The sequence below is a fragment of the Labeo rohita genome, chromosome 12 (assembly GCF_022985175.1).
Source record: "Labeo rohita strain BAU-BD-2019 chromosome 12, IGBB_LRoh.1.0, whole genome shotgun sequence".
Lineage (NCBI taxonomy): Eukaryota > Metazoa > Chordata > Actinopteri > Cypriniformes > Cyprinidae > Labeo > Labeo rohita.
Window position 1 is genome coordinate 24,091,295 of NC_066880.1, and position 13,709 is coordinate 24,105,003.

Here is a 13,709-nt window from a genome sequence, read left to right on the forward strand (position 1 = left end):
ACAGCTCATTTTGCTGCTTGATATTGCAGATTGGTATGTCTTACCATATTATTTTAATGTATTATCTTTATTATGAGCACACTGGTTTGTAGTGCAAACAGTTTTACCGTGCACTGCACGTTGTTATTCTTCTCCTTATTTCCCTATAGCAGATAATAAATCAGAAGCCTTACCTCTTACTTCTGCGTAAAAGAATAAGGTGGATAGAAAATATTAAAACTCTTTTAGGTAAAGGTGACACTGTTAATCACAGAATCCTTATGTCTAAGTTATCTAGTTTTAATTTCTATTTACATATACTCAATAGGATAGAATCATATCTTCAGATCGGCTTCAGTGTGTTCAGTACAAAATCAGTAGTCAATTGATCCAGGTACATCTACTGGTGTTCCTCAAGGATCTATTTTGGGTCCACTGTTCTTTTGCTCTATATATACACATACGATCAATTTGCATGTCCCGGCATTTAGTTAATATACAAATGTATGCGGAAGATACTGTAATCTATTTGTATCTAGGTTCACACAAGCTGCAAAAGAACCTATGGTTAATGTGTCGACTTGGCTAAAAGAGAATTAAATGTCTCCAAACAACACAATGCGTAAATGCTTTTATGGGAGAAAAGATCTTTGTGTGCTCTAACTCTGTAAGGTCACAAGAGAGATCTCCTCCAAAAGTAAATAATGCTATGCAGATTAATACTGTGAATGGGACACTTAAAAGGTCAGCATCTAGGAACACCCTCAAAGACCATTATCTGTCAGAGCATTGCCCTGTATACACAAAATGTTTGCCGATTACCAATTCTAACGCCACAAACAATGAGACATACTTTCTGAAAACATTGACATGCTAGCTGTGCACATTTGATTAGCGGGCTGGTGTGGTATCATTTCACAATAATGACAAGGGTGCGTCCACAAACATTAGACCAGAGCATGCTGGGCCAGATTCATGAAACCAACACCGCAAATGTCTACGTATAACATTCATAAAACCATTAAATGTTTTACAAAGTCTTAAAATTGTGTATAAAATGTAATTAAAAAGTTCAATTCCTTGCAAATATTCACATAAAGAGACAATGAAAAGTTAAGGCAAGGGATAAGGTTAGGAAAATACTGTCAACAGCCAGAAAAACGAATGAAGTTTCTAGTGGGAAAAAGTTGTATAAAACAGGCAAATGATATGAGAACATGATATGAAGTGATGAAGACTCAGTTCAGGCCTTTAGATATGTGTGCGATAATTGAAATCTACTGCTGCAAATAGAAAAAGTGCATTAAAATAAACATTTAAGTATGTTTTAGAGGCTTTCTTCACATTACAAAAAGCTAAAAAGCCCCAAATCTCAAATTTTACCAGTGCACGAAATAACCTGTAATTTACAATTTATGCAAGAATGGGTTTATGAAGACTTTACACCTAAATTCTATGCTTACAAAAACTGTTGTATATGCAACATTCATGCAATTGGTTTTCATTTGCTCTACTTGTGTTTCTTGACATTTCACAATAAGAACTTAAGTCAGTTTAGTTCAGGAAAAGCATGCTCTTAAACCAACATTTACACTGATACGTTCAATTACAACGAAGCCAAACTAGAACGAAAGAGACATCTGATAAAAAATTCCTCCCAAAAACCTTGATTATCACATCATCCTATGACAATATCAACAACAACATTTGCATTGCACAAAATTCCCAGCATAGTCTCCGATCAAATATTCAAAACCTGATGATCCAAGTTTCAAACAAACATGCCAAAGCAAACACATAGCAAAGGTAACCACACCCTCCAACATTACGCCTTATTCCGTTTCCTTTATGGAATGTTATTTCTGAGATCCTTAACCTGAGGTGATTCCAAGTACGAATAATATTTACTAACCTCTCGGTAGCACTGATCAAACACACATTCTCATATCTCAGCCTCCCTGTACTTTAGTGCACAAAGTAAAGTATTTCAATTGGAATTAAACTCTAAATGTGCTGTTCACTACAATTCTGGTCTTACGGGAAGAAGTCATCGGACTAGATTAGTGTTGTGCTGCTCTTCATTTGCCAGACTCTCAAACTAAATTGATTTGAAATGTAACAATGCTACTTTTATTCCAAAGAGCAAAATAAATGTGTCCCACAAGATGCTGCCCAAGTACGTCAACATCATCTCAACATCCTGGGACTACATTCTTAGACAGCTCTAACCTACGTGGATTAAGTAACCCTAAAAATCAGTGGGAAATTATAATTTGATAAACCTGCCCTATCCATAGATCAACAAAGATTTTGATCAAGGAACATGTTTGACAGGAAACTGCCCAAAATCAGTTAAAGATCCCATAAAATTGTAGTTTAAAAAAAGAAGTTCACTTCCAAAACAAAGATTCACATATAATGTACTCACCTCCTTGTCATCCAAGATGTTCATGTCTTTCTTTTCTCAGTCGTAAAGAAATTGCGTTTTTGAGGAAAACATTTCTGCATTTTTCTCCATATAATGGACTGATATGGTCCCCTGATTTTGAACTTCCAAAACACAGTTTAAATGCAGCTTCAAACGATCCCAAATGTGTTTGTAAATGATCCCAGCCGGGAAGAAGGGTCTTAGCTAGCGAAACGATCGGTTATTTTCATTTAAAAAAATACAATTTAAATACTTTTTAATCTCAAATGCTCGTCTTGCTTTGCTCTCATTGAACTCTGTGTATTCTGGCTCAAACTCCAATCGTATTTTCTCCCTCAACTTCAAAAATCATTTCAAAATCATCCTACATCGCTGCAGAAGTACTGACCCACTCTTTGCAAAGTAAACATGCAAAGAAGATCAAACACCCTTAACAAAAAAACAGCGACATAGGGCGATTTTGAAGTTGAGGGAGAACATGAGATGGGAGTTTTTCGACATACCCTAACTGTCATGAACCGGAAAAAAACAGTCCAGGCAGAGTAAGACAAGATGAGCATTTGGCATTAAAAAGTATTTAAATTGTATTATTTTTATTAAAATAACCAATCGTTACGCTAGATAAGACCCTTCTTTACAACCACATTTAGGATCGTTTGAAGCCGCATTTAAACTGCATTTTGGAAGTTCAAAATTGGGGCACCATATCAGTCCATTATATGGAGAAAAATGTTTAAATGTTTTCCTCAAAAAACAATTTCCTTACGACTGAAGAAAGAAAGACATTAACATCGTGGACGACAAAGGGGTAAATTATTTGTAAATTGTTGTTCTGGAAGTGGACTTCTCCTTTAAGGATTCTGTTACGCAAGATTATCATCATTAAGTAAAACTAAATATTTTTGTTAATTGAAAATTAAGGTTAAAATAAATAGCTAAAATAAAAAAAAAAATACAAATACTGGATTAAAAATTGCCATGGCAAATTACTAAACTTACTATCTAGAAATAAATAAAATGCAAAACCGAAATAAAAATACAAACTTCCGGTGGAATGCCATGTGTTTGATCGGTGTGGTAAAAACTGACTCTAAATATATAAAAGTATACTACTGAAATCCGGAGCAAAGATGGAAATAAATAAAAAAGAGAGAAACAAAGCCGAAGAAAAGAAGCTGAAATGGCTGGAAAAGAAATCACTGAACTCCTTAAGTCATTAAAAGATGAAATCATGGAATTTAGAAGAGAATTTCAAGGTTTTTCCATGGACACTAAACAAAAGATGAGGGAGTTGTGGAATGATGTAAAGGAGTTAAAAGGAACTGTTGGAGATTTGAAAATTCAACAAGTGGAGGAAAAACAGCGGCTCTCAGCCCAAGCTTTAAGCTTTTTATACAACAAATCAAATTCCTGCAGGAAAGGACTGATTATCTAGAAAATAAATCTTGGCAAAATAATATATGGATCTATCGGTTAAAACTGACATTGTGGGATTTGCGGAAAGGCTTCTGAAAGAGGCCTGCGGTGTCACTGAACACTTGACAATAGTACAAGCACATCATACTTATCGATGAAAATCCCCAATGAAAGATCACAACCAACCATTGTGGTCAGAGTTTTGACATGGAACATGAAACAACGAGCATTACAGGCTGTCTGGACAAAGAGAGTACTTATGATGGAGAGTATACATCGACCAGAATTTTACAACAAAAATCCTAGAACAAAAAACTAGGAAAGTTGGCTATAACTCAAGTATTCGCATCACCATTTACATCAGCAAAAAGAGGAGCAGCAAATTTGGTTGAGGAATATTTGAATTTTAAAAGTGAATTTAGTAAAATAGATAAGGAGAGAAGATATGTATTAGTGAGAGGAGATTTAGAAGGACAAAAAGTAACTTTAATTAATGTATACAACCCTCCTGGTGAAAATGTAACATGTTTTAAAAATATATTTTATTGTTGTTAATGATTATGGCAGGAGATTTCAATTTAGTTATGGATGAAGAATTAGATACTCAGAGTACAAGAAAGCACAAATCAGTAAATCAGCATCCACTGAGTAAAGAGTTTACACATTACTCTAAAGCTCATAATATCTATTCCAAATTAGATTCTATATTTATGTTAAAAAATTACGTGCTTAAAATTTTACCAATAACTGTAGTACATAACTGTAGTAATAATAATAATAATAATAATAATAGAGAAGTGACACCAGATATATTGTGGCAAGCTGCAATGAGAGGGGAAACAATAGCATATGCATCATTGAAAAAGAAAAAGTCAAAAAGAGAAGTTAAACTAAAATAAACTAAAGGGTTTACAAGAAACACATGAAAAAAAATGCCATTCAAATGGTTATCAAATTTTTATCATTACCAAATTTGAAGTATCACTATTATGTAGCCCAGATTAAGCTGATTTTGAGCTGGATGACAGGCAGATAATATATCAAAGTGGAAAAGTATGGAAACTGGGTCACTTGATGCAATTAGTACATTAGTATTTTGTGGGAGAAAGAAAAAGGTAAATACCAGTTATTATTGTATAAGTGAAACTTTCAAATGTTTTGCAAAGTTATGAAAATTAGTGATCAGGAGATGGTTCGTTTAAGAGAAACAGCAAGAGATCCAGATTTTAAACCAAATACCTTCGATGATGGTTTTAAGGTTTGGCCTAGCAAAAGACTTAAAATCTTATATCACATTTACGGAGACAATGAGTTGGAGACATTTGAGAAAATAGCGAAAAATATGTATTGTCTAGGAAATTATTTTACAAATATCTTCAATTAAGAAGTTACCTAAAGGATGAGATTAAAATAAAAAAATTAGATGATATTCACCCTTTGTTGCATTTTATGATAAAATCAAAAAACTAGATAATGAATAAATAATATATTTAAAAAAAAAATTAAGGATGAGGGTTTATATAATATTAAGACAAAATGAAAAACTGAATTAGATTATAAAATAACAGAAGGAGATTTATTTAAGGACTATATTTGCAGGAATATCCTTGGAAATTAATATGCGATATTTTATAACACCAGAAATATTTTCCAAATATAATCATTTATTTTCAGGATGTTGGAGAAGTTGTGGAGAACGTAAAGAGAATTGAGAATTACAGCTTTAAAATCAATAAACTTTTGGAGAAGTGACTGGTTAGATTTTGTTTCTAAAGTACACTCTATGGAAAGGATAACACATGAAATCAGAAGTAAAAGTATACATTTTGAAAAGATATGGGCACCTCTAAAATCAAAGTATGTATTATAAAACAATGCATATTATATAAATTATCCATTTACATAATCTTACATCCCTTTTAATTTATTTATTTACTGTTTTATTTAATTACTTAACATTATTCTCAATTGATGTTTAAAAAATATATATTGAGTTACTTACTAGGAATAGGAGTTTTGATATGAATGAATGTTTTCTGTATTTTTTTTTTTTTTTTTTCTATTTTTCATGTAAAAGCGTTTATGTATGTAATTGTTAAGTAACAGTATTATTCATTATTATTTATCTGTACACCTGTTGGTGGTGGGTGTTACCACAAAAGAAAAAACAAAAAACAAACACAGAACAGAAAGCAGAAGAAAAAAAAAGGTATCGTCTTCAAAGGAAAAATTCACTTGCTTAATTGTATTAAATGTGTTTTTGAATTGAAAGACAAAGTATAAAAAAAGAGGAAACAAAAATACATTAAACCTAAATGGTAATATAAAATAAACACTAATAAAAATGTAAAAAGCTAAATCAAAATATTAATTAAAACTACTGTTCTTGTAAAGACTACTAGATAGGTGCTGTTCCAAATTTCTGTTTTAACAGAGTTTTGTTGAAAATTGCTACCCCAGCCATTTCAGAGTTAGTAAACATGCAATACATTGGGAGTCACTTTAAATCCCATACACATAGAGGAAAATTGAGCCATAACTGTGGTGTTTTACTCTAATTACCTACTTATGTGCTATTGTACAACATCATAACTAGTGCTCTTTTAACACAGCAACAGGTAAACAAAGAATAATAGTGCTCCAAATAGATAAGGATCCGTCACAGCCCAACATATTTGCTTTCATCCTGTGTATTCAACATAACACTTCTTTTACTTTAGTAACCAAGATATAGTTGAGCAAGATCCTTACAGCTCTTTTCCTTTTACCTGGTTTGAAAGCAGAAACTACAGATGGTGATTAATAATTGGCAGCATATGACATAGAAAGAAACTTATACAGGTATGGAACAACTTGAAGGTGATTAAATGACCATTTTTATTTTTGGGTGAGCTATCCCTTTAAGGATAATATCTGACACACTAAACATTCTGTTAAATACGCTATGGCAAACCGCCTTGTTGCTGATGTCGATATAATACTACTGGATACAGCCCTATAACTATTCAAGCCATGCAGGAAAGATCACACAAATTCATTAAACTTAAGTATTTGTAACATAAGAAGTATAAAGGAGTGGTTTTATATGTTTAGAACCCTAAAACAGCCACATGACACCAACAAGACAATTTGCATGTAATTGCATGAATGTAAATTTCAGCAGGAGTTATGCGCCTCTTTGTGCTTGCCATTGAATTTCCTCCAATGCTGTTCTCACAGAAAAATCTGGAAAAACTGGAAATGCATGACATTTATAGCCCAACGTGGTGATAAAGCCCTCTAAGACCCTACTATTTATTGCAATTCATGTCTTTATGCAACAACTACATTTCAGTAACTAACAATTATTTATTCAGCCAGTACTGTGAACCAAGCACCTCCTCCGTTCCACCCCTAAAGGCAGTGTAAAGCAGGTCTGAACATGGCCATGAGGGTGTGTGAGCTGCAAGGTATTACAGTGTTGAACCAAGATTAACATAGTTTACTTATACCCTTAAAATGCATCAATACAGATGTGAATCAATGAAACAAAATATGCAAAACTGTGTATTGAATTCAGCCTACATTCTAATGATTTGCAAGTAACTTTTGGAAAAAAAAAACACCTCTTATATAAAAGAGGTCAAAACTTTTAAGTCCTATAGGCTTTGAAGTAGTCACACAACTTGTATTTGATTAGGGTGGGAGCAAAAGTTTAACATCACACTGTTTGTCTTACACATATTGAGTATATCATTCAAATGAGCACTTGAAAAGCACTTACTTGTCTTTGCCAATAGTCTCGTAGTCTTTCACAATCACATCAATGTAGGAGGAGGAATCAAGAGGAACACCTTTTAAATCAAACTCAAGTGTCTAAAGGGGAAAACAGCATTCAGAACTTAAGAGAAATGTTTAAAAATGTCCTATGCAGAAGATTAATATTCAAAAGTCATATGCTTGGTTAATTATAATCTAATTGAATAAACAGTATGTGCATTCAAAGTTTACATACGTATCCATGCATTTAATTAGCGTGTATAAAAATTAAAAACAAACCTCATTCCACACCGGGTTCACTTCACTGCTAACGGATTTGGTTTTCTTCTTTTCGTCTAAAATGATAGGAAATTCATCATATTAACAAAACTAGTAGTCGATGCCGTTATTCTTCTGTCTAATGACTTAATATGAAACACATGAAAGTTATTACCTTTAAACACCACAGATGCGATGGGGTCTGGATTGCCGAGTTTCTTTTTGGGCAGACCCGCCGCAGACTCGACTGCCACGCGCAACATGACAGAAAAAGCAGGTTTTCATTTAGTGCACTTCCATAATGATGTGCATGTGAGACTGAGTGCTCATTGCAGTGCCTTCATCCATTTGGGAGAGTTTGTGAAGGGTGTGGACTTACTTCAGTGACACAATGTGGCAGACTGCCCACCTGTGCAGTTCACTTGCATTTGCGGAAGTGGTTCTCACAGTATTTGTTATAAGATATGAAAAACTTTCGACTCATTTAATATTTTATTTGAGATCATTCCTTACATGCCTAGTCAAGTACACCAACTGAGCTCATTATAAAGTTTAAGTGATGGGGCAAAAGCGCCACCTAGCGATGATTTGCGCGAATCACATAGTCTCACATTAAAGCTGTGCTGTTCAAATGAATATACTGGCACATTGTAATGGATTTAGGGACGCTGTCTGTAATCATTTGACATAATTCTCCTGCTGCCTTCAGAGAGTTTGTGTTCTTTTTAAGAGGTTTGTGCGGCATGTTGGCATCACTTGTTCAAACCAAAGCCTTTAGTTCCGAGCACTTCACAGCTGACGCTGTTTGTATCACTCCGCTTGTCTGCGTTTGACAATATCTGTATTAGAAGCGGTGATTTTGTTTCTCAAGGTCACATCATATGGCCAGTAGGTGGCGTCTTTTTGTGTAAGTGAATAATTCACTTAAAGGAGAAGTCCACTTCCAGAACAACAATTTACAAATAATTTACTCACCCCCTTGTCATCCACGATGTTCTTGTCTTTCTGTCTTAAGTCGTAAAGAAATTTGTTTTTAGGGAAAGCATTTCAGGACTTTTCTCCATATAATGGACTTCAATGGTGCCCCCGATTTTTAACTTCCAAAATGTAGTTTAAATGCAGTGTCAAAGGGCTCTAAATGATCCCAGCTGAAGAAGAAGGGTCTTATCTAATGAAACGATGTGTAATTGTTTTTTATATACTTTTTAAGCACAAAGGCTTGTGTAGCACTAGCTCTGGGATGTGCGTCCACGACGCTACGTACTGCAGAATCATGTCAAAAGGTCATAGGCGGAACTACAGACCCAGTGTTTACAAAACGAACGTGCAAAGACTAACGAAGTGCAAGTAAGTCAAACGCTGTTTACAAACAAAAGGTACGATTCTGAAGTTGTTGGAGAAAATGAGATGGAGTTTTTTTACCCTACCTTTTTGGTCTAGGAGGTTCGAAAAAGTAGGTTTTTAACATTAATCAAAATGGCAGACAGGAAGTTTATCCAATTTTGGCATAATTGGTATCAGTGTTCTCGGCTTGACCCAAGGAATCAATTGAGATCACTTTCATTACAATAGGCTAATGTAAACAGAAGTTATTAGCATTTTTGTACATTTCTTTATAACTTTTGGCCACAAGGTGCACTGCCACCAAACTTTTTAAGTACTGTCAGGGCATGGTGCCGAAGACACATACAGAGTTTCGTAATGATACGTCATTGCGTTCGTAAAATATAGCATTTTTTGACAAAATTCAATATGGCCAATGCCCAAAGTGGCTGAAATGGCAAAATTCAGAAGTTATATGCAAAAATAGCCATTTTTCATATCTCCTGACCACTGGGTGGCACTGCACCAAAACACTGCAGGTAGCCTCAGGTCATGCTTGTTATAACATACACAGAGTTTGGTTTCAATACGCCAAACTGTTGTGAAGATATAGGCTCACATTCATTTTTGCACGCTTTTCGTAGAATTCGTTCGCAAGTTATTCGACAACGATTTGACTAATCAACTTGAATTCTATAACTTTTTGCCAGCATGGTCTGAAGATGATCTGAGCCAATTTTGGTGAAAATCAGACAAACCGTCTAGGACGAGAAGGTTTTACAAACAAAATATTATAGAAAAAAAAACTAAACCTTACGGTTCGACCATACAGTTTGGCATGAGCCAAGAATTCAGGGAAAAAAATAATTTTCATTCCGTGCTTTACGGTTCAAAAGTTATTAGCATAAACATGAGTGAAATTTTGGTCAAGTGGTGGCGCTAGAGAGTTTGAGTTAGAGACTCCAAAATTGGGACTGTCCTCTATGAGTGTGCCAAATTTAGACCCAGTAGAGACTCAACAGGTTCAAGAGCTGAAGAAACGGAAGAAGAAGAATAGGAACGCCAACGGATACAATAGGTGCCATCGCACCTTCAGTGCTTGGCCCCTAATAAAGTCCAATTTTTGAGGGGAAAAAAGATTGATATGTTCTCAGAATTGCAAGTTTGTATCTCACAATTCGGAGAAAAAAAAAAGTCAAGAGTTTTCTCAAGATATAACGTTATAAAGTCCAGTTTCTTAGAATTGTGAGTTAACAAAGATTTTTGCTCGTAAATGTGAGTTTATATCTCACAATTCTCACTTTTTCCTCAAAATTGTGAGATATAAACTCGCAATTGCACTTTATAAAGTTCAATTTTGAGTTCATATCATGCAAGTCTGAGAAAAAGTGTTTATATCTCACAATTCTGACTTAACTTACAACTGAGAAAAAAAGTCACAAATGCGAGATTTATTAAAAAAAAACAAAGCTGGAAAAAGTTGTAATTCTGACAAATAAAGTCTGACAAAAAGTTTTTACCGAGTTTATATCTCGGAATTCTGACTTCATAACTCGCAATTGCAAATCTATATCACGCAATGCTGACTTCATTTCTCAGAATTGCAAGTTTGCATCTCACAATGCATTTAAAAAAAGTCAGAATTGCAAAATGTAAACTTGCAACTGCAAGAAAAAGTCAGAACTGTGAGATAAAAAGGTCGCAAATTACCTTTATTTTTTATTCAGTGGCAGAAATGGGCTTCCATATTAAACACCCATACATGCAGCGGTTAATGAGCTTGTTTGGCTTCATTTGGAACTGTTTTTGTTAGTGGAGCAAAAACAGATTTTCATATTGTCTCTAAAAAGTTACCCAATTGATTGCTCAAATCTGGCTTTGTGTGGATTGTCAGACATATTCAAGCACAGAGTGGAGATCTTTGTATAAAGTATGTAAAAACTATTAGCACATTAAGGCTTTGTCTTTTCTTGTCATTGAAAATAAGTTAAAAGCAAATACAGTTGTGTCTGGAATAAAAGGTAGTGGAAGAAGAATAAAGAACAGTGAACAAAGCTACATTTTGACTTTATTATATTGGGTTTTCAGTCAGGCTGAATTCATTAAATTTGTACAAGACCATTAAATACATTTCCAACAAAGAGGAAAAAAAAAAAAATCAAAGAAGACTAAGTGCTTTGTTACAGCACCATGTAATAATACTACATATTTTGGTGAAAAAACAACAAATCAGCATACTGAATGCTTTAAAAACAATTGAATTTCATAATGAATGATGCTATGAAGCAGTTTTCTGGCTCCTCTCAATGGCCATTCTCTCCAATCTCTCCGTGTAGAAGCCATTGAAGTCCAGCCTATAAAAAGACATCTCATTACTCATAGCACCTCTGTTGAGCAGACTGAATTTTAATGAGGGTTGTATAAGCACTTCAAAAGTAAGAGATTTCAAAAGCTTGCACTACACATTTCTATTGTTACCGCTCAGGCCAGGTTAAATCAGTAAGCACTAATATATGCACTGAGGGAAAATGTAATGAAAATCACAACCCACCTGTAAATGATGTTGATCATGCTGTGTTCACAGTCATTGGTGCTGTAAATGCTGAGCTTATCCAAAAGATCCAGCAATAAGGTGCTGAAATTACTGTCAAACTTGCTGATGGTTGCCTCAAACCCAGAGTCAGACTGGAGGGCATCCACATGCTCAGCTAGAAACTGAGATCAAGACAAACAGATGAGATTAAAATAAATGAGAATCATATTTTATTTGTGTTTTTTTATTATGGTGTCATTGACTACACAGCCTGTTTTAAAGTGCCTCTTTAAGTAGTGTTGGTATTGTAAAATAACTGATTCAATGGCGGTGACTCACTTTAGAGGCCAGTCTTTTTTTCTCTGCCTCTTCTGCCCGCTCAGCCGAGGCTGAAGAGCTCTCCATAGTGCCGTGCTCGAGAGTCAGGCGCTTCATCTCACTGTCTATCCTCATGCTATGCATGAAACGCTGCATAATAATCAAAAATAAACACTTCAGTATGAGCATGAGTATCACGAGTAACAGGAAAGCTTCATAATGAAATAACAGAAATGTAAGCATTTCACAACATGCACTAGTGACCCCCAGAGACAAACAATAATTTATTGTATTAAATATAAAATATTCAAACAAAATACAGTTAGGGCCATAAATATTTGGACAGAGACATTTTTTTTCTAATTTTGGTTTTGTACATTACCACAATAAATTTAAAATAAAACAATGCAGATGCAGTTGAAGTGCAGACTTTCAGCTTTAATTCAGCGGGTTGAACAAAAAGTTTGCATAAAAATATGAAGAACTAAAGCATTTTTTTAAACACAAGTCCCTTCATTTCATGGGCTCGAAAATAATTGGACAAATTAAATAACTGAAAATAAAATGTTCACTTCTAATACTTAGTTGAAAACCCTTTGCTGGCAACGACAGCCTGAAGTCTTGAACTCATGGACATCACCAGATGCTGGGTTTCCTCCTTTTTAATGCTCTGCCAGGTCTTTACTGCAGCAGCTTTCAGTTGCTGTTTGTTTGTGGGCCTTTCTGTCTGAAGTTCAGTCTTTAACAAGTGAAATGCATGCTCAACTGGGTTAAGATCAGGTGACTGACTTGGCCATTCAAGAATACGCCACCTTCTTTGCTTTAATAAAGTCCTAGGTTGCTTTGGCTGTATGTTTTGGGTCATTGTCCATCTGTATTATGAACCTTCTCCCAATCAATTTGACTGCATTTAGCTGGATCTGAGCAGACAGTATGTCTCTGAACACCTCAGAATTCATTCGGCTGCTTCTGTCCTGTGTCACATCATCAATGAACACTAGTGTCCCAGCGCCACTGGCAGCCATGCATGCCCAAGCCATCACATTGCCTCCACAGTGTTTTACAGATGATGTGGTATACTTTGGATCATGAGCTGTTCCACGCCTTCTCCATACTTTTTTCTTGCCATCATTCTGGTAGAGGTTGATCTTGGTTTCATCTGTCCAAAGAATGTTTTTCCAGAACTGTGCTGGCTTTTTTAGATGTTTTTTAGCAAAGTCCAATCTAGCCTTTCTATTCTTGGGGCTTATGAGTGGCTTGCACCTTGCAGTGTACCCTCTGTATTTACTCTCATGCAGTCTTCTCTTTATGGTAGACTTGGATATTGATACGCCTACCTCCTGGAGAGGGTTGTTCACTTGGTTGACTGTTGTGAAGGGGTTTCTCTTCACCATGGAAATGATTCTGCGATCATCCACCACTGTTGTCTTCCGTGGACGTCCAGGTCTTTTTGTGTTGCTGAGTTTACCAGTGCTTTCTTTCTTTCTCAGGATATACCACACTGTAGATTTTGCCACTCCTAATATTGTAGCAATTTCTCGGATGGGTTTTTTCTGTTTTCGCATCTTAAGGATGGCTTCTTTCACCTGCATGGAGAGCTCCTTTGACCGCATGTTGTTTGTTCACAGCAAAATCTTCCACATGCAAGCACCACACCTCAAACCAACTCCAGGCCTTTTATCTGCTTCATTGATA

General features: G+C 35.1%; 2 protein-coding genes across 3 annotated transcripts in view; both read right to left on the reverse strand.

Annotated features, from left to right (window-relative positions):
• myof (myoferlin) overlaps nt 1-8,194 on the reverse strand; it is a 46,120-nt gene extending 37,926 nt beyond the window's left edge. For both annotated transcript variants that reach the window (XM_051124537.1, XM_051124540.1), the window contains exons 1-3: nt 8,016-8,194; nt 7,862-7,917; nt 7,587-7,678 (exon numbers count right to left, since the gene is read on the reverse strand). In XM_051124537.1, coding sequence (XP_050980494.1) covers nt 7,587-7,678; nt 7,862-7,917; nt 8,016-8,103 — 236 coding nt within the window. In that variant the 5' untranslated portion in view covers nt 8,104-8,194. The remainder of the gene's footprint in view (nt 1-7,586; nt 7,679-7,861; nt 7,918-8,015) is intronic.
• Nucleotides 8,195-11,214: 3,020 nt separating this feature from the next.
• Nucleotides 11,215-13,709, reverse strand: part of tubgcp2 (tubulin, gamma complex associated protein 2) — a 20,864-nt gene continuing 18,369 nt past the window's right edge. The window contains exons 16-18 of the mRNA XM_051124903.1: nt 12,036-12,164; nt 11,715-11,878; nt 11,215-11,517 (exon numbers count right to left, since the gene is read on the reverse strand). Coding sequence (XP_050980860.1) covers nt 11,442-11,517; nt 11,715-11,878; nt 12,036-12,164 — 369 coding nt within the window. The 3' untranslated portion in view covers nt 11,215-11,441. The remainder of the gene's footprint in view (nt 11,518-11,714; nt 11,879-12,035; nt 12,165-13,709) is intronic.